Raw genomic sequence first — 18,902 nt, 5'->3', positions numbered from 1 at the left:
TTGTACAGGTGCATGTTAACTGAAACTAGGTCCTGTTTTCCGCTCTCTGCTGAGGTCTCACCTTTCCTGTGTACTATTCAACAAGACCTTTTGGTCCTTGACTCTTAGTGTGATGTAATTCTTCTTCAGTGCATTGAACAGAACTACCTTGCATATTAAAAGCACATTTCCTATATACCAGTGTCGCTGAATCCACAGAGTCGGAAAGACTCCCGTGCCGATCCGCAGAAGAGCAGCTGAAAAGTAATATCACAAAATAGAGTACTAACCTTATTTTATGCTAAAAGGCAGGAATTTCAGAAAAAGCCCATGTTGAACGCCGTACAGCGAGAGCACGAGACGCCGTACAGCACGAGGATTTCATAGGGAAAACCTGACAGAACCAGAAAAATCTCTTGGTTGTGCGTAAGGGAAGGAGAAACCGGAGTTTGTTCCTCAGTTTGGTTTTTGGGTCTGTACAACTGCTGGTGGGTCAAACAAGGCACAGAGGAGGGCTGGGAATTCCCCCACCTCTTCGGTTTTGTTTCCATGAAGGTCCATTCGCACAGGAGCGGCACCCGCAGCTCTAAGCGAGCGGACAGAGCGCCCCGCAGAAGCTCTGCTCCCGCCGCTCCTGCAGCTGCACGCTCTCCTTCTCGGCGTTTTTCTTGCAAACACCTGGTGTCTCCAAGATCTTTGTGGCCAGTTCCTCGAAGGCGCATTGGACTCCATCCCGTGTCTTGGCGCTGGTCTCTGGGAAGGGGGAAAAAGGGAATGTTATTGTATTTGCAGGGACTATTCTCCTCTGTAAGCAGTTCTTTCGCAAGCAGAGAGAAAGTATCTTTATAAGAAATTAAACTTCTCCATGTTCCCCCTTAAAGGCATGCTAAGTTGAATATGATAACCAGAAATACATCCCCGTCTGAAGCACCTCATTTTCCCACCTGAAAAACATTCCACAGCTCCCCATTCTCTCCATAACAAGAAACAGAAATTGTTCTCGGTTTGTGACAGTAAATCTACAAGACTGCAAGTCCTGCTGGTTTGAGGAGAATATAAAAGTCATGCCTATACACTATATGAAGTAAATGTGTTTTGGAGATCAGCACCACCAGTTGCAGCCAATGCAGAGCATCTCTGAGAAAGTTAAACCCCACACCTATGCCTATGAACCAATGCGGCAAAAGGAGCCCTATTAATTAAGTACTCAAAACCAAAAGTAAATTAACCTGTCAATCTGAAATATAATTGTACGCTTCATTCACACTTAGGAATACCAAAATAAACATGAATATGCAAGTTTTTGGAGCATTTACATACCTATAAAAAGCAGCGAGTGTTTCCTGGCGAACTGGAGTCCTTCTTTCCTCTCTACTTCTCGATCAGGCTGCAGAGACAAAGGAACGGGACTAAAATAAGCAACAGTTGCCGCTGGGAGAAAGCCCCTGGAAAAGCGTCACTGCAGAAGTGACGTTGTGAAGCCCATAAAACCACGGAATAATCAGCGGCTGGATGTGCCCCCTCCACACACAGCCACCGTTGGGGGGTCACGACTGGGTAACGCGTGGAAGAGTGTAAAATGGTGCCTTTCCAAACTGACCTTATCGGTTTTATTGCCAACTAACATCTTCACGGTGTTGTTTTTGGCGATGTAGGTGTCCAGCTCGTTCAGCCAGCCCTCCAGCCCCGTGAAAGTCTCTTTTCGTGTAACGTCATACACTGGCAACAGAGGAAAATGAACAGCTCTAGACTCCTGCATAATATTTACTTCATTCTAGCAGAATTCAGGCCCAGCTGGCTAACTAGTGTCCCCCCTCAAAGAATAAGCCATATTAGGGAATTACAGAAAGATTTATCAACTGTATCGTCTTCCCCGAGCTGGAGCACGTTCGCTGTGCTCACCCAAAGTCACTGGGGGTTACAGAACACAAGCAGTATCTCTGCAATACATCTAGGACTGGAAATCAGACTTATAAGGTGAATTTTATACTTGTTATTAGCTCTGAATTGGGCCACGCAGAATATTTTAAAATAGGTATTTTGTCACCTCATTTATAACTAATTAAATTAACTAATAACTAACATCTATTATTTGTGCTACAAACCTCATGTCTTACAGTAACCACATCAATAGTTTCTGCGGAGAAAAGTAAAAACAAACGAACAAACTCCATTTGTCTTATTGCCAGAAACTCACCAAAGAACTGCAAAGCTAATAATTCATCTGCTGAAGAGCCTGCAGCGTGATACCTCTTTATTTTTAATTCAAACTGTTTTGAAGCAGCAGGATTTCCTGCCAGTGGTTCTGAACACTCTGTGTGAGAGCTCATGATGCAGTCACGTTGTAGGAAATGGAGCTGTGCCTGTGGTTCCCCTAGACAACCTCCTCTTCTAAAGACACGCACGTTTAGGTAGCAATACAGACCACACCCGCTGCAACGGTGTTTTTCTTCCATATACCTCCTACCTAAAACAACCCCTTGAGCTCCGCGGTAATAACTGGGAGTCAGTGTTCTAAAGCGCTCCTGTCCTGCTGTGTCCTGCAACGGAAAAACACAAAACACAAAAACCCCACCACACACACAAAAAAATCAAGTATATTTAGAATAAAAATAATATTTTAAACTACACAAAATTAATTTTTTTCCTGATCAGGAAGGACAGTGAAACGACGAGGCAGCAGAGGGTGGGGAGCACCCAGAAAACGTGAGCAGAAGCAACAGAAAATGGAAGAGGATGGGTAGAAAAGCACAGAGAGGACTTCATTGTTAAAGCAATAAACACAGACACCTGTAACGTGAGTGAGACAACAAGAAAAATCAATGGGACTCAAAGAGAGAACCACAAAAGGCTCTTGCTGCAAGCCAAGCCACCAGGCTTAATCAGTTAATGATAACGAGCAATAACTGGGTTTCCAGTGAAAGACACTGCAGGAAAGGAGACACAGTGGTTCCCAAACCCTCCCTCTGCTCCTCCGCTCCAGGAAAGGAGCATCCAGCTGAAGAGCCGCTCCAGGTTTGCTACGGCTCTAAAACCAACAGAAAGCACCTGGGCTGTTCTGGTGTCATACAGACACAGTCACTGCGCAGCCTTGACAGAAATTATTGACTCATGACCCAGAATATCACTTTTCTGCAGTTTTCTGCAGCTATCCTGGGAGATACAGACATGAACCCGCTGCCTCTATTGCACCACCGCATCTTCACAGAGGGTTTGAGAAACCCCGTTGTGTAAGTGCAGGAAAGAGCAGTCGAAATATTTAATGGAATTGAAAGAAATCCAAACCCCAGAGCAACAACATTTATCGGCGTTTTGAACAAACTTTGTGTGCAATACTGTTGTATGATCATGGCAGGCTGTGCGTTTGCATCAGGAGCACATGAACTCAACACGCAGGAGACTTCAGCAAGGATGGAGGGGAAGGAAAAGGGGAAAAAACCCACCAAAAAAGTGGGATCTTGAAGTTCTGACACATCTGTCAAGAACAAAACCTACCCATATTGCGAGCTGCACCGCGTGGCCGTCTACCACCATCTTCTTCACTTTAAAATCAATACCTGAGAAGGGAAGAGTTGTCAGGAGGAACCGATGAATCCGCCCCCACCTCTCGCCAACGGGACCCGAACGAGAAGCGAAAACCGCCCGCAGCTCGGGGCAGGAGGGTGCGAGACTCACCGATAGTGGGTTTCAGTTGGGGCTCGAACCCACCACCCGTGAACCTCAGTAGGAGGCTGTGGGAAGAGACACTGCGGGCTCAGCCCGGGGCTGCGGGCGCCCGGTCCGCACAGTCTGCGCCGCACAGCCCCGCATCATACAGCCCCACAGTCTGCACCGACCCACAGTCTGCACCGCACCGCCCCACATCCCGCACCGCCCCACATCCCGCATCATACAGCCCCGCATCCCGCACCGCCCCGCATCCCGCGCAAGCCCCGCATCCCGCAGCGCACCTGGACTTCCCCACCGCGCTGTCTCCGACCAGCAGCAGCTTCAGAGTGAGCGCCGCGGGGTCCATCCCGCCCGCAGCCGATCCGCCGCGCCGCCCGCTCCGCGCCGCCCGCTCCGCGCCGCCCGCTCCGCGCCGCCCGCTCCGCGCCGCCCGCTCCGCGCCGCCCGGGCCCGGCCCCCCGGCTGCGCCGCCGCCAGCTGACGCTGCTCGGCCTATGAGGGGCGGGCGGGGCGGGCCCGGCCGAGCTGCCGCGGTGCCAAGGGGCCGCTCCGGCTGCGGGGCCGCTGGGGCTCGGCCATGGCCGATTACGAGATCTCGGTGGGGGAGCTCAACGACCTCCTGGCGAACGGGAGCGGCTGCTACAGCCTCCCCAGCGCGCACAGCAACGAGGTGGCGCCGCGGATCCATGTGGGGAACGCGTGAGTGAGCGCGGCCGGGGGCGCCGGGGCGGGTGGTGCGGCCTGAACGGGGCTTGGAGCCGGAGGAAACAAACGGGGAGCCCGGGGAGGCCCCGCAGGGCCCGGGGAGGCCGGAGCTGACAGGAATTGTCGCTCTGGGGGTGCGAGGCCTGAGCGGCTCCCGGGGCCTGACATGGCAAATGTTACAGCGAACTGGCACCTGAAGTGTGAACCACATAGCGAGTGCCTGTCTTAGAGCTGTGTGTCACCTGTTCTATTACAAGCAAGGCCTTATTGAAGAAAGCAAACCGCAAAGATAAGTTTTGCAGCATCCTTGAGGGGGTAACAAAGGGAAAAGGTGTTTTAATAAACGAGGAAAAGCGAGAGTTCACTTTCACCGCAGTGATTTGTCACAGAAGGGGCAGGGAAAGCGAACAGGACCTATGTTTGGTGGCATTTTTAACACTCTTGAAAATACTCTGTAATATTGGGTGTAACTCAGCCTGAGAACTACCTCGTGCCGCGTTTACAAAGAAGTCTGCACCAGTGAGCTAGGAAGGATACGTATTACCTACCATATTAAAGCTATGAAGAAAAAGAGATCTATGCATGTTTTCTCCAAGCTTTCACATCCTCTTCTGATTCTCCTTCAACAAGTCTTTAACCTCATTGTGTCCTCAGTGTCATATATAAGGATCCTTCTGGAAAAACAAAAGGTTCTCAGCCCTCATGCAGCTCTGAGCTGGGCAGTGGGACTCTGGAGAGTCTCCAGCACAGGAGGAGACCATGGGGGTGATTTCCTGGAGTTCATTTTAATAAGAACCACCGTATACTCACCCCACTGAGCGCAGGAACTCACAGCTGAATTAACACTCTTTGTTTTGGCTTTGCACTGTAGGATTTACTTCTGTGTTGCAAGCAGAATTCTCCAGGCTCTGATACTTGTCCCCTGGCACAGATGATGTCCTGCCAGATGGAAAATCTGTCAACGGTTGTTTGGGTAATGAAGTCTTTACAAATATTTGGCTCATTGCCATAGGGGTTTTTTTTTGGCACAGAGGGCAGAAAATGTAGATGCTTCACTCATGCATAAGGATTCATCTGCTTACGCTACAATTTAAGGGGTGAACGGTCATTAGGAGAAAAGGAACGCTCTAGATGTTCGTATAGCCGTGAATTACAGGAAAATTGTGAGTGAATTCACTCAGAGGCTCATATAGATATAAGCTAACTCATTTGGGTATTTATTTTAACCTTTTTTGAATAGCTAAGAGTCCAGCCCAAACCCTTAGGTGCGTTGCCATCCCTTAGAAACTTGTCCAAAAAGATATTGCACCAATGCTTATCTGGAGCTCAGCTTAATGTTACGACTCCTTGTATTTGCAGTTTATGACTCGAGCCAGAGGGAGATTTTCTGGAAGATTTCTGTTTCCACACGGCGAAAGCTGCCTTTGAAACAGCACAAGGGTTACAGCTGCTTAGGCTGCCTCTGGTCACAAAGTGTGAGGAGGAGCTGTGTTAGCTTTCAGCTCAAGCCTTCTGTCACCTTCTGTCGCCTTCTGTCACCAGCGGGCTCAGGTTTTACTGGGAGACCCCATGGTATGATAAAATGTATGGGGTTTTTGATTCCCAGGAAAGTGAGGCAAATATTGGGACTGACATATGGAAATAATCGGACTCAGAATGACGACAGTGGTTTTACGACAAAAAGGAGTCAGTGGGTATCTCCTCTTACCATAGATTGCGTTCCAGTGCATAAGCAGTTGTGGTGCTCAGCAGATAGATTGCTTGCCCTTGTACAACCTGGAGCTTTTATCAGAGCTTATGGCACTATTAGTGGATCTAATTCAAGCCCGAAAGGGATGATTATTACGTATCATCCCGCTGAGTTGTTCACTCACAGGGCAGGGTGCTCTTGTAGCCACTTAGAGCTGGAAACAGGTGGTTTTGCTCCAATTACTGGGTAGAACTGAGGAGCTGGAGAGGGCTTAGCCGACCTAAAAGTACTGAATGCTTTCTTAGGCACTTAAGCATCTTAAACATCGCTCATCTGGATTCTTTTCCATTCAGATATTGATTTCAACTAAGACACTAAAGATTATGGTACTTGTGATGGAAACACTGAGCGGCAAAGACTGAAATGTATTGCTGCCCTTTGAGTAGCCTCGCCAGATCTTTCAGTGATTTAAAGATATTGAACGGCACAAGGACAGAAGATTACGCCTCATAGTCTTCAGATGCGACCTTAGAAGATGCAGGAACATTTACTCCCGGTTACTTTCTGTCTTCCTGTGGCCTGAGAAGGAGCCAGTGCTGTTTTACAGTGGTTTACATTGCCCCTAAAATGTCTGTTTGGACTGTCTGCTGGCATAGCAAGTGCTGCTTTCCTAGCCCTGCAAGACTGGTAGCTGACAGTAGAGCCTTTTTATGGCTGCTTTTTGAATTATCTTATGTAGATAACAGTTAATAAGTGACTATCCTGAGCTTTCTGTTATCTCCAGTATTTTCTTACTTTGGTCAGAATTTTGTGTTCAGAAAGAGTTAGAATTCTATGCCACGGTAGGGTCTAGCAGATTGAATTTCATACATGCTCTCCTTGCTTGTCAGCCAAGAAAGTAGCGATCTCTCACGCACGGGTAGTGACTGTGGCTCTAAATAGTTCCGTGAGTTTGTAATCTGTAGTTAATTCACCTCTGGACACAGTATATTTAGCCACTATTAACAGAAAAATCATAGAATCATAGGATGGTTTGGGTTGGAAGGGACCTTCCAGGCTCACTTAGGCCAACCCCCTGACTGCTGCGCCTTGTTAAATACCTGTTAAATACCTGTTAAATACCTGTTAAATACCTGTTAAATACCTGTTAAATACCTGTTAAATACCTGTTAAATACCGTGGGGAGCACCCACTTCCCTCAGGACTCTGGGTGCATCTCATCAAGATTTCTGTCTGTCCGGGTTCCTCAAGTGGTCCAAACCTGCTCTTCAGTTACAGTGCGAGGGCCTTTGCTCCCCCAGCCCCATCTTCCAGCTCATCCACTCGAGAGCTGCGGAAGGAGAACTTGCCAGTGAAGAACGAGGCAAAAAGCTGTTGAGCGCCTCACCTTTCTGCTCGTTGTTGTCACCATTTTGCCAGCCTTCCTCATCCATGGGGGGTACGCTCCTCTGACCTTCAGCTTCAGAGGTTTTGGTTAGCAGTGCTGTCTGGGGACATCATAAATATTGAGATGATTGACCAAGTTCTAATCGTTTTATCACACAGGTTCATAGCCAAGAACATAACGAGGCTGCAGCACCTGGGGATAACCCACGTTCTGAATGCAGCGGAGGGGAAGTCGTTCATGCACGTCAACACGAACGCAGAGTTCTATGAAGGCTCGGGCATCACGTACCATGGCATCAAAGCGAACGATACTCCAGAATTTAACCTCAGCCGCTATTTTGAGGAGGCAGCTGATTTTATTGAGAAAGCACTTTCCCAAAAGGATGGTAAGGCAAACAGTTATCTTTCTACCACGTTTTCTATGCAGGTGTTTCAGAGCAATTTATTTTACCGATTAAAATAGGGGTTTTTGCTCAGATTATCCGCTGAACAACCAAATCAGGAATTCAGATCAAGGGTCTGGATCATCGACACAATAAGACACTGGAATCTTCTGTCTAGACGTGTGGTTCTCCAGTATATGGCAGATAGGAATCTGTCACTGTAGGGGTGACTTTGCCAAGTGGAACAGCTGCCGCATCCTACACTAGTGCCTTTCTGGGAATTTGTGTTCTTAGAAGTGCTATGTCACCTAAAAAAAAAAAAAACAGCATCTAAAATTTGTTTTGTGACACTACTAATGAGAAACTAAAGGCAGAAGTGATACAAGTAGCGCATTGCTGAGGAGTACTGACACAACCTGCTATATGCTTGTTTTTTCAGAATGTTCAGGAAGGGTAGAGACTGTAGCCTTGCAGCTGTTAATATATTAACTCATCACATTATTTTCTGTGATTATTAGCTCTTCATTCCCTAGGACTGCAGGAAGGCTGGATATTTGTGGTGGTGTTGATTGCCACATTACTTTACAGCGTGTTTCCTCAGAGCAGGAATCCTGGGACATAGTGCAGTGGGCCAGATGGTGTTTGTTGTCTATTTCTACACACCAGTTATTTCTACATATGCTGCATTTCTGATTAGAGATTTGCCTTGAGCTAAGAAGCCTCTGCAGCTCCAGGCAAACGTGGCAACGGGCTTTTGTTGCTGTGGTTCAAACAAGTTGTGGTTATGATGAGAATACGTGTGTATGGTTCAGCTGTTCTCGTGGGTCAGAAAAGCATTGGCTCTGGAGAGCAGCCGGGGCCAGATCTCCCGCTGCATTTGGGAAGGGGAAAACTTCTGTGCCTGGAAAAGCAGGTCAAAGAGGAAGCAGCTGAGAAGCAATGAAATTGAGTTGGATTTCTCAAAGGGAGCAGTGGCCTGATTTGTTATTGTTGGATACCTCCCTACAGGATTTATCCATGCGATGGGTTGACCTTGGCTGGACACCATGTGCCCACCGAGCTGCTCTATCACTCCCTCAGCTGAACAGGGGGGGAAGAATATGACAAAAGGCTCCTGGGTTGAGTTAAGGACAGGGGGATCACTCAGTAATACTGTCACAGGCAAAACAGACTTGACTTGGGGAAATCAATTTAACATATTACCAATCAAATCAGAGTAGGATCATGAGAAGTGAAAGCAAATATTAAAACTCCTTCGCCCCTGCCCCTGGCGCCTTCTCGGGTTCAACTTCACTCTTGATTTTCTCCTCCTCCTGTCCCTTAGCAGCACAGGGGGACGTGGGTGAGGGCTGTGGTCAGTTCATCACGTTGTCTCTGCTGCTCCTCCCTCCTCCCTCCCTTCCTCTGCTCCAGCGTGACATCCCACCCTGCGCCAACTCCTCCAGCATGGCTCCTTCCCTTCACGAAGCCGCTGAAGGACTAATATCATTCCATTTTACATCCTCCCTATTTCGTGTTGCTTTCCAAACGTATATTCCAGTATAAGCCCAGTTGTGACCTGTCTCCCCTGCAGGCCAGGTGTTCGTGCACTGCCGCGAGGGCTACAGCCGCTCGCCCACGCTGGTCATCGCCTACCTCATGCTGCGCCACAACATGGACGTCAAGTCTGCGCTGAGCGCCGTCCGCCAGAAGCGGGAGATCGGCCCCAACGACGGCTTCCTGAGGCAGCTCTGCCAGCTCAACGAGCGGCTGGTGAAGGAGGGCAAACTGAAGGCCTAGAACAGAGGTTCTCAAACCATCGGAGGACGTTTGAGGTGCTTTAGGTTCCCAAAGCCCAACCACCGAGCTGAATCACATCGCCTGAGGGAGACGGAATTCCTGCTCTTGTCTGATGAAAGTGTTTCTCGAACTGTGGCTCTGTCTTTCAAGATGGCACAAAATCGTGGCGCCGTTCGGAGCTGTTGCAATGAAGAGGTGTTGTTAGAGGGGTGACTCCCGTGGTAACAGCTGTTCACATGTATTTCAGGGCCCCCTGCAGACTCTATAGCATATGTGGTTTGCATTGACGTTGAGTGTGATTTATTTAGGCCTAGTCTTGTATCTCACCGGAGCACCAGTTTCCGAGAGCCCCAACACGTCTTCACTCAGTCTTAATTCAAGTACTGTATTTTTTAAAGCTTCTTTTTCACGCACACAGGTGCCTAAAGCTCGAGTGTAGGAGCTTCCAGGAGTGGAGCAGCATATATACAAATGCACAGATGCACTTGCTTGTAAAATGAAGTGTACGTGTTGCTGTGTTCAGTGTGGATTTATGCAATACACAGTGTGTTAGTAAAGCCATTCAGAGCCCGATCTTGACGCACACTGTATTTCCAATAGTATTTATACCTCTTGCTGTTGTGAGTGACTTGAAATAGTCTGATACTAAATACCTTTTTATTTTTGTTTTGAAGTCATACTAGAAAAAATATCAGGAGCAAACGTTGAGGCGGAAACTTGAGCAAGGAAGAAATAACGTCTGTGTTTCGGAGCGCCTGTGCTGGGTGTGTGATAGAGTCCTACACATCAAACACAGCCCCGAGGCTTGGATCCAATTACCGTGTCTCTCCCTGCTTTCCTGTCACTACTTCAGTAGCACCACGACCTGTTTACCTCAGCATAACCGATTCAACAAACGTTTGTAACAGGAGGGTGGAGAGGAATAAATAAGACAAGGCTATAAATTGATGTTAAAAATCGAGCTCTAAGGCGGTGCCTCCTATTCTGAGTTACTGATGGGTGACTCAGTAATGAAACCATTTCTAGTTCTGCTTTTAGCGTAGGCTAAAAATAGGATGTCAGGTGGATCGTACCCGTCCTTTCAGCGTTATCTCGCTGGGTAGAACAGTAACGTTGCGCATTCCTCTGCCTATCTGAGCTGGCCAAGAAGAGCTCGGATGCCCCTACTCCGTAATGATATGCTGTATATGTCTGAATTTCGGATTGTGGAAGGAAAGGTTGCTATAGAAATGGGCATGAGAGCCTCCTTTGCGTGTAGTACGACATGGAGAAGGTATTGGAAGAAATGCACCTTTTTATTCTTCTGAAATGACGGCGCGCCTGCCCTGTGCGGTGAGCTGTTCGTGCCAGCACGCTGATGGGGGAAGGCGCTTTTTAAACCAACGATGTGTTGCAAATAGCAACACTACGTTTTTGGAATTGACACCTCTTGGCTATAACTAAAATTGTGTCATCTGGATTTACGTTAATATATGTGGTACCTTTTGTGTAGACAGCACTCTAGAGAAGTGGTGTGATCTCTAAAACATGCATATATCATACAGCGAACACATCTGCCCTGTCAAATCCAGCACAATGAAAGAAAAAGTCAGTAGCTTGGGGTTTTGATACTTGGGAGTTAGTGAAGCTGGAGGAGGAAGAGTGGAGGCAAGAAGCTATCAGCGTTTTATAGCAAGGAACAAAGGGGTATCTCCTGAGGATTTGTTTGTAAGAATTCGTGTCCTACTCGTTGCTGCTATTCTGCAAATAAATCCCAGAAACCAGTTGAGTTGTGGTTTTTTGGTTTGTTTCGCTGTCTCTTTTTTATGAGATGTAATTCCAGCAGCCGAGGTGGCTGCAGGATCACTCACCAGATGGAGCTGTTGGCTCGTTGTTCCTCAGCGGACAGTCCTCGTCCACCCCTGATAAACGCTGTTGCGTGGATCCGCGTCCTGGCCCTGCCGGACGCCTTCCCAGGAGTGTGCGGGTCGCCGCTGGGAGCAGAGCCTGTGGATTCCTGGCTGTGAAGAGATCACAGCACAGCACTCAGACCGATGGACTCACAAGGCGCTGGGGCTGGAGATCGGGAGGCTGAGGGTCCATTCTGAAAGTACCCTCCATACATCCTGGTTTCCCCTGTGCTTCATTAACAGTACAAAGTCAATTATTTGGGGGGGGCTGCAGCCCTGGCCCCCTCTGCTTTGTTGCAGAAAGTCTTATGAGCAGGGAAGTAGCTACAGGACACGGAGGGGTGTTTTCGTAGTTAAGGATTCCGGATGTCTGTGGGATTTGGATCCTTTTCTTGCCTCTCTGAGGCTTGTGGACAAGGGGTTTTAAGCTGGAGGCTAAATACAGCTTCTGATCCTTACTGCATAGATTTTTTCCTACTATTTCTCCCAGTGTGTAATGCAGACACATGTTAAGACAGTTAATAGAGGGAATTAAGTACTTAGAGAAGCTGCATCAAGGAGAATTTTATGTTTTATGTGACCATTAGTGCTGCCGCCGCTGTTCTCTGCAGTTGGCCTGGGCTGACACTGAGAGCTTGTGGAAAGCTCTCTAGGCAGATATTACATGAAAAGATATTAACAGAAACTGAGCTTTGATAGATGGACACGTGTAACTCTGAAGGCATTGGAGCAGGGGAGTGCACAGGGGGCAACGGGTCAGGGATTTCCAGGACTCCGTTTTCTTCCTCCCCTGTTCTGCTGTTCAGCTGGACATGGTCAGGTCACTGCTGGTGGATTCCAGCACAAGGTGCTGTTGCTGTCTAATACCAAGTTAAACAACAAATCCACAACAGAAACCCAACAAAACCTAAACAAATCCCCCCAAACCCACATGATTTTATTCATTTAAGGGCCATTAGGAGACCACATGTCAGCACTTGCAGAGAAAATAAGAATATTGCAAGGCCTGGAAGCAAAGCCCGAGATCATTGTGTAACTCAGTCCTGGTCGCCTCGCCTGTTCTGTGACCGAAAAACCAAATAACCCCCAAACCAACCAACATCTGTCGACCATCGCCACTACCACCTTATCTTTGCAAGGAAGAATTATACCAGAGAGAAGGTTTTACAACACGACACGTGAACACATCTTGGGCATAGACGCCCGAGACATAAGGTCCTCAATTCCATTGGCGTTGGTCACATCATGAGTGGAAATCGGGCTGCTCCTATTCCTGTTTAAAATGAGCCAATGTCCTATGTTCAACCCCTGTGCAGAATGGCAGCGGGAGCAGGAGCACGCGATTCATTTAAAGCAAATGCAGCTGCCTTTTTTCTTCTTTTCAATGATAAAAATGTGAGAAAGAGCCCATCAAAAAGCATGACCTACACCACCCTGCTGTTCGCCCTCACCAACATAGCCCAAGTAGCTTGTTTTTTAAGGAAAACTAAACAAAACTTATTTTGCAAAGCTGCTCTTTCCTGTTTCTCCCAGAAACAAGATTTAAAGCTTCTTGTTTTGTAAAGGAGAAAAAAAAAGCTCTTTTCCCTCAATCATTCACCTGCAGAGGCTGAGAAGCCGCAGCTCCTGAGCTGCAGTTTCGAGATGTGGTTCCTTTGCACCGGGGGGAGCCAAAGAACAGCAGTGAGAATAAAACCCCTGACAAGCGTTTGCAAAACACAATAGGCAAAGATTCAAATACGGAGGCAGAAGCGCGTTTTAATTATACTGTTGTCAGAAAAAACTACCAAAAAGCAGCCTTGTCAGGCTGCGATTCCGGCGGGCTGGTCGCTCGCCCGCGTTGCCGGGCGCGGAAACGGAGCCGTGTATGAGGAGCTTTACACAGAAGTTGTAGAATATTGTCACCAACCCACGCCCACACACCCACTTTATTTCACGCTGACAAAAGCTGAGATGAATGAGTTGCTGTCTGGCCCTTCCCACTTTGTGTGGCCATTGGCTGGCCGGGTTCTAAAAAGGATTTAAAAAAGGGGAATAATGTGCGTTTGCCGGGATGTGAGGCTGGCAGGAGCTGCGGCGCCGCCGGAGCTGCCACCATGCAGGTCTCCTGGGCTCTGTGCTCCCTCTGTGTCGTCCTACAACTCGCGTTTCGGTCCGTGGAGGGCTGGCAGGTGTTTAAAAACGACGCGACAGAAATCATCCCCGAGGCTGCCGAGAACACGGAGCCGCCCGCCGAGCAGATCCCCAGCGACAACAACACAATGAACCGGGCCAAGCACGGAGGGCGACACGTGCAGCCGGCGCCAGACCTCAACGGTAAGAAAACCAGCAGCGTCAGCGCTGGCTCGGGCGGATTGGAAGAGAATACTGGCTGTTGTGTGTGTTTGTTAAAACCTCTAGGTGTTGACTTAGTGCTGTGAGTGATACTGTGAGCTACTGGTGAAGAGCTATCAATGAAAATGTCAGAAGGGACATAGCGGAGTTTACTGCTGAAAAATGTGGTCTATCTGTTGAACAACCCTTAGCTACTACAATGCGCACATTATCCCCACTGTCAACCTGTTGTCCCATCCCACCGGCAAAGAGAGAAGGGTGACTTGGGATCTTTCCTCTCGGTGCTTGCAAGCACAAAACACAGAGAAATTTGAGTTATATAGAACACAGAGAAATGTCAGTAATATCTCTTACAGGGGGCTTTATTTGCAATCTGGGAGTCAACTTGGCTACTTCAGCAGCACTGACACACCTCGTAATATCTTGTCACTGCGTTTGGCCAGATGTCCAACATTAATGAAATATATTAATGACATATAACAAGGGCAAGTGTAGAGTCTTGAATCTGGGCAGGAACAGCCCCAGGTTCCCGTGTAAGTTGGGGAATGACCTATTAGAGAGCAGCGTAGGGGAAAGGGCCTGGGGGTCCTGGGGACAGCAGGGTGACCATGAGCCAGCACTGGGCCCTTGTGCCCAGGAAGCCAATGGGACCTGGGGTGGGTTAGAAGGGGGTGGTCAGTAGGTCAGAGAGGTTCTCCTGCCCCTCTGCTCTGCCCTGGGGAGACCACACCTGGAATCTTGTGTCCAGTTGTGGCCCCTCAGTTCCAGCAGGACAGGGAACTGCTGCAGAGAGTCCAGCGCAGCCACCAAGATGCTGGAGGGAGTGGAGCATCTCCCGTGTGAGGAAAGGCTGAGGGAGCTGGGGCTCTGGAGCTGGACAAGAGGACACTGAGGGGGGACTCATTCATGTTCACAGGTATCTAAAGGGGGAGTGTCAGGAGGAGGCTCTTCTTGGTGACAACCAGTGACAGGACAAAAAATTAAAATGTCTGTGCAAATGCTGTTCCAGCGCTAACGACTCAGGGCCAGAGCTCTCTTTGATGTACTAAGGGGGGAAGCACCTTGCACACAGCGAGGAGAATTTCCCCAGCAGACACAACCTGAGCTGGGAGGATTTCCACCGCAGGTAGAATTGTAAAGTCACAGGATGGTTTGGGCTGGAGGGACCTTCAAGTGTCACCTTATCCAGCCCCGCCATGACAGGGACATCGTCACCAGCTCAGGGTGCTCAGAGCCCCGTCCAGCCTGGCCTGGGGTGTCTCAGGGATGGTTCATCCACCACCTCTCTGGGAACCTGGGCCAGGCTCTCACCACCCTCAGGGCAACAATTCCTGCCTCATGTCCCTCCTTTAGTTTCAAACCATCACCCCTTATCTATCACAACAGGCCCTGCTCAAGAGATGTCCAGCTTGGTCCTTGCTCAGAGCTTGATACCGGCTCCAGAAACAACAAAGTGCTTTCTCAAGGCTGGGGAAGAAAGTCGTAATTAAATTAATGTGTCTCTTGTTTGCAGACGCTTCCGACTTCAGCTGCAGAGAGATGCGAACCACGCGCTACCTGAGCGAGGGCTCGTGCCGCAGCGCCAAGCCCGTCAAGGAGCTGGTTTGCTCGGGGCAGTGCGTCCCCGCGCACCTGCTGCCCAACTCCATCGGCCGCGGGAAGTGGTGGCGGCAGAACGCGCTGGATTTCCGCTGCGTCCCCGCGCACAGCCGCACGCAGCGCGTCCCCATGGCCTGTCCCGACGGGGAGACTCGGACTTACAAACTCCGAGCCGTCACGGCCTGCAAGTGCAAGCGCTACACCCGCTACCACAACCAGTCCGAGCTGAAGGACTTCGGCAAAGACAGCGTCAGGCCGCAGAAGAACAAGAAGCCCCGTCTCTCCAGGGCCCGGAGCAGCAAATCGAACCAGCACGAGTTAGAAAATGCTTATTAGGAGGTTGCTCTGAGCGACACGGCCCAGCAGCTCTGGATATTTTACAAAACATCGGGCGGTACGCACTGGTGACATTGTGACTGCAGTAGGTTCCAACTCCTTCTGCTGAGCTGGGTCACAAGGCTCACGTAGTCAAAAAAGTTATCAGATTACAGCAGATACGGTCTGATAAGAGAATGAGATAAACCCAGCTGGAGGCAGCAACACCTCAGTTGGGTCTGAGAGGAGCTCGGATGTTCTTGGGCGGTCGTGTGGCTTGCAGGGCAGAGGGAAGCGAAGCTGTTGTGGTGGCAGTCGCGCTTGGTTAGAAGTCGTTCTGCTCACTTTATGTGAAAAGAACCTCGAGATCCCTTTCCCACTTTCCTAAGTGCCAGGACAAGCAAGCGATGGGCACCACGAGAGCTACTGCTCCGCGCTGTAGAAGTTAGTGGTAGGAAGGACTTCAACAGTTCTGGTGACTGGAGTCAAATTGCTGGGAAACGATACCCTGTGGGGTGTCCTGAACCCGGCTGTTCCCACCAAACACAAAATACCAGAGCAGGACACTCGTGTTCTCAAAACAAAAGTGGGGCAAATCTAGTTCATAGTTTTAATTAAAAGACTGTAGGGTCAACAGACTCAAACCTGAGATTCGACAACTAAAAGCGTATTTGGTTTAGGGACAAGTAAACACATTCTACTAAGTGGAGCAGATTCATGAATCGGATGATTCAAACCAGATAACCTACTGATGTTTGTCCTGCAAGCAGCTAATAATGTGCATAATTTAACATAAAGCATACAGATTATTCCTTGTTTCCTGGAACACAACAGACTTAGATGTTTCAATCTACACGTTCTGTTCTGTAGAGTCTGGATTACGCGGCCACACACACTCTGCAGCGCTGGGACCGTGCGAGCCAAGCGCTGGAGCCGGGTGCCGGCTCCGCGCTCAGTGAACCTCTGCTCATGGCCCAGTGGGGTCCCCTAGAAAAGCCTTTGCTATGTGCAGCTTTCCTTAGCTTCTCAACATTCACACTAACGTTTGTCTTTTTACATTAAAGAATATTCTTAGAAGGTGGATCGTCACACGCTGTATGTATCCCGTAGAATCGCTAAGCCTGGTGTCAGATAAACGCAGTTTGGGATGGAGACAGTTCCTCACTGCTGTGATATTTTATGTAGCGTTCATGCTGAAATCATATAAACGATGGGATTTGTGATGGTGATAGATTTTTGCGGTTATTTCATGTGGGACCAGAGCCTCGAGGGAAAAGGTGAGATGCCCAGAGAGTCAACCACGTATTTATTTTTCCTCAGAAACTATTTATGCAGTGGTTTTCCTTGTAGAGAAAGAGCCCTAATACTGCTTTGAAAATATTAGTCTGTTATTTTTAATTTTAAACACATTGTTAATAAAGCAGAATCAATGATTAATTATAGGAGGACTCATTGATACTTATTGCACTTTATCTGAGGCTTCGTGCTGCATTCCAGGCAGCTCAGAAGCATCGGGACCAATGTGGGTGAACCGGTGATATCCATCTCCCAAATGTTTCACCTCAAAAACTGCCTTTTCCAAAAAAATAACCCAACAAACCACCAAAAAAACCACAAAACACAACCACAAAAAAACCCCAAACCCCACCAAAACACAGTCCTTCCACACACTTGTACCAAAAGCTTCCTGCTCTTCAGCTGCCCTTCAGAATCCTGCAGTTTTCTGACTTAAAACGCGGCGGTTGGTCCTTCGCGGGTTCCAGAGCCCGTCCCGGAGCCCGGATGACGGGAGCGCAGCGGCACCGGCTCCGCGGTGCTGCCTCCGGCGCCCGTGCTGTCGCACCGCTCCCTCTGCTTCCTTACCGCGGGTGAAAGGGGATTAGCTGAGCGGATCTGCTCATCCTTCTGCACTTTTACTCCCAAAACCTTCCCTTCCACCACCTCTTCTGCAATATAAGTTATCGGGAGGGGAACCAGAAATGGCAGCGTCTGCAAACTGCCGGGAAAATCAGACCGTGGGCTCTGGTACGAGACAGCAATGTAGAGTGTGGCTTATGGGTCTGATAACCCACGTCAGTTATTTACGACTGAAGGGCCGTGCTTTACAGAGCTGCCACGTCTACCTGGGGCTGAGAATGGGGGGTGCAGGAAATGTCAGTTTGTTTTTCACACCAAATCTCTACATTTCCACCTTTTTTTCCGAAGGAAAATCTTGGTTCTGCGCACAGAGGAAACAACTGAAACCAAAGCTGCTTTACAGCTGAAACCGTTCTGCACACGACATACACCGGACAGGCCCTTTCAAATTAAATACTTCGCAATGGGCAGAAACCTGCTGTATATTCCTTTTATCGAAGCATTGAATAGTTTTGCCTGAACTCTTCAGGCAAAAGCGAATTTCTTTATTGCAGTTTTTGCAATAAAACGGCCCAATGGTGCAGTAATTCAGGCGCTCCTGACCTATAGATAGTGGCAGATCCTGAATTCAGCCTCGGTGGCTGGAGACGCTGCCCGGGGCAGCGGAGCAGCCGTAATGAGCAGGTCACAGCAAAACAGCCAAGCTGGGACTCATGATTTCTGCAAATCAGCTCCGAACATTCGTGGAATGTTTTTAGCCATATGACATCAACTCATAACGAGCTTGTTTCACTCAAATTAGTGCAGTATATGGGTGCACAGAACAACTTTTCTATAGTCAACAGGCTCAAAGGCTTAAATTAACACAGAACATATTTATATGTAGCTTGAGTGTGGATTGAACACCCTGTGCGGCTGTAACCTGAAATGTGAATAAACTGAAGTTCTCCTTGATGGGCAAGGAATGCAAATTCACCTTTAAATTAACCCAGAGTTATTCAGTTATACGAGACACTGCTCCCCTCTGGTCTCAGAGCCATCAAGGACAATCCCACACCAAGGTTTTCCCAGTTACATAGAAAGGGATGGACATTTCTCTGCCCAGAACTGTGGAAACAGTTTTCACACTGAATGTTGCAGAGTTATAACACCCAACGTGAATCACAGATGGTTTGGGTTGAAGGACCTCAAAGCTCCCCCAGCGCCCCCCCTGCCATGACAGGGACATCGTCACCAGCTCAGGGTGCTCAGAGCCCGTCCAGCCTGGCCTGGGGTGTCTCAGGGATGGTTCATCCACCCCTCTCTGGGCAGGTGCAG

At 48.8% G+C, this 18,902-nt stretch overlaps 3 protein-coding genes across 3 annotated transcripts; 2 read left to right on the top strand and 1 right to left on the bottom strand.

Moving 5' to 3' along the window:
• Positions 1-73: 73 nt before the first annotated feature.
• LOC309448895 (ras-related protein Rab-18-B-like) lies at positions 74-4,054 on the bottom strand. The gene is made up of 7 exons (XM_082070751.1): positions 3,930-4,054; positions 3,655-3,710; positions 3,475-3,536; positions 2,447-2,519; positions 1,580-1,698; positions 1,300-1,366; positions 74-732 (listed from the first exon to the last, which is right to left on the bottom strand). Exons 1-7 carry the CDS (start codon positions 3,992-3,994, stop codon positions 566-568), a joined length of 609 nt encoding a protein of 202 aa, XP_081926877.1. The 5' UTR covers positions 3,995-4,054; the 3' UTR covers positions 74-565.
• Positions 4,055-4,161: 107 nt separating this feature from the next.
• Positions 4,162-11,359, top strand: DUSP3 (dual specificity phosphatase 3). The gene is made up of 3 exons (XM_082071213.1): positions 4,162-4,347; positions 7,589-7,815; positions 9,386-11,359. The coding sequence occupies exons 1-3, from the start codon at positions 4,226-4,228 to the stop codon at positions 9,589-9,591; spliced, it is 555 nt and encodes a 184-aa protein (XP_081927339.1). The 5' UTR covers positions 4,162-4,225; the 3' UTR covers positions 9,592-11,359.
• Positions 11,360-13,512: 2,153 nt separating this feature from the next.
• SOST (sclerostin) lies at positions 13,513-17,168 on the top strand. Its single transcript, XM_082070889.1, has 2 exons — positions 13,513-13,796; positions 15,328-17,168. Exons 1-2 carry the CDS (start codon positions 13,577-13,579, stop codon positions 15,747-15,749), a joined length of 642 nt encoding a protein of 213 aa, XP_081927015.1. The 5' UTR covers positions 13,513-13,576; the 3' UTR covers positions 15,750-17,168.
• Positions 17,169-18,902: the final 1,734 nt, after the last annotated feature.

Source organism: Streptopelia decaocto (genome assembly GCF_964273445.1).
Source record: "Streptopelia decaocto genome assembly, chromosome: 22".
In the NCBI taxonomy this organism is placed as follows: domain Eukaryota; kingdom Metazoa; phylum Chordata; class Aves; order Columbiformes; family Columbidae; genus Streptopelia; species Streptopelia decaocto.
Note: the sequence above shows the minus strand (reverse complement) of the source record. Positions and strands in the feature narration are given on the sequence as shown.

Excerpts from the sequence above, each read along its gene's own strand:
- LOC309448895 (XM_082070751.1), bottom strand. The coding sequence starts at position 3,994 with ATGGACCCCGCGGCGCTCACTCTGAAGCTGCTGCTGGTCGGAGACAGC. Across the intron at positions 3,537-3,654 it reads CCAACTGAAACCCACTATCG|GTATTGATTTTAAAGTGAAG; the intron begins GTGAGTCTCGCA and ends TTCCCTTCTCAG. Across the intron at positions 1,699-2,446 it reads AGCTCAAGGGGTTGTTTTAG|TGTATGACGTTACACGAAAA; the intron begins GTAGGAGGTATA and ends CTCTGTTGCCAG.
- DUSP3 (XM_082071213.1), top strand. The coding sequence starts at position 4,226 with ATGGCCGATTACGAGATCTCGGTGGGGGAGCTCAACGACCTCCTGGCG. Across the intron at positions 4,348-7,588 it reads CGGATCCATGTGGGGAACGC|GTTCATAGCCAAGAACATAA; the intron begins GTGAGTGAGCGC and ends TTTATCACACAG. Across the intron at positions 7,816-9,385 it reads AGCACTTTCCCAAAAGGATG|GCCAGGTGTTCGTGCACTGC; the intron begins GTAAGGCAAACA and ends TCTCCCCTGCAG.
- SOST (XM_082070889.1), top strand. The coding sequence starts at position 13,577 with ATGCAGGTCTCCTGGGCTCTGTGCTCCCTCTGTGTCGTCCTACAACTC. Across the intron at positions 13,797-15,327 it reads GCCGGCGCCAGACCTCAACG|ACGCTTCCGACTTCAGCTGC; the intron begins GTAAGAAAACCA and ends TCTTGTTTGCAG.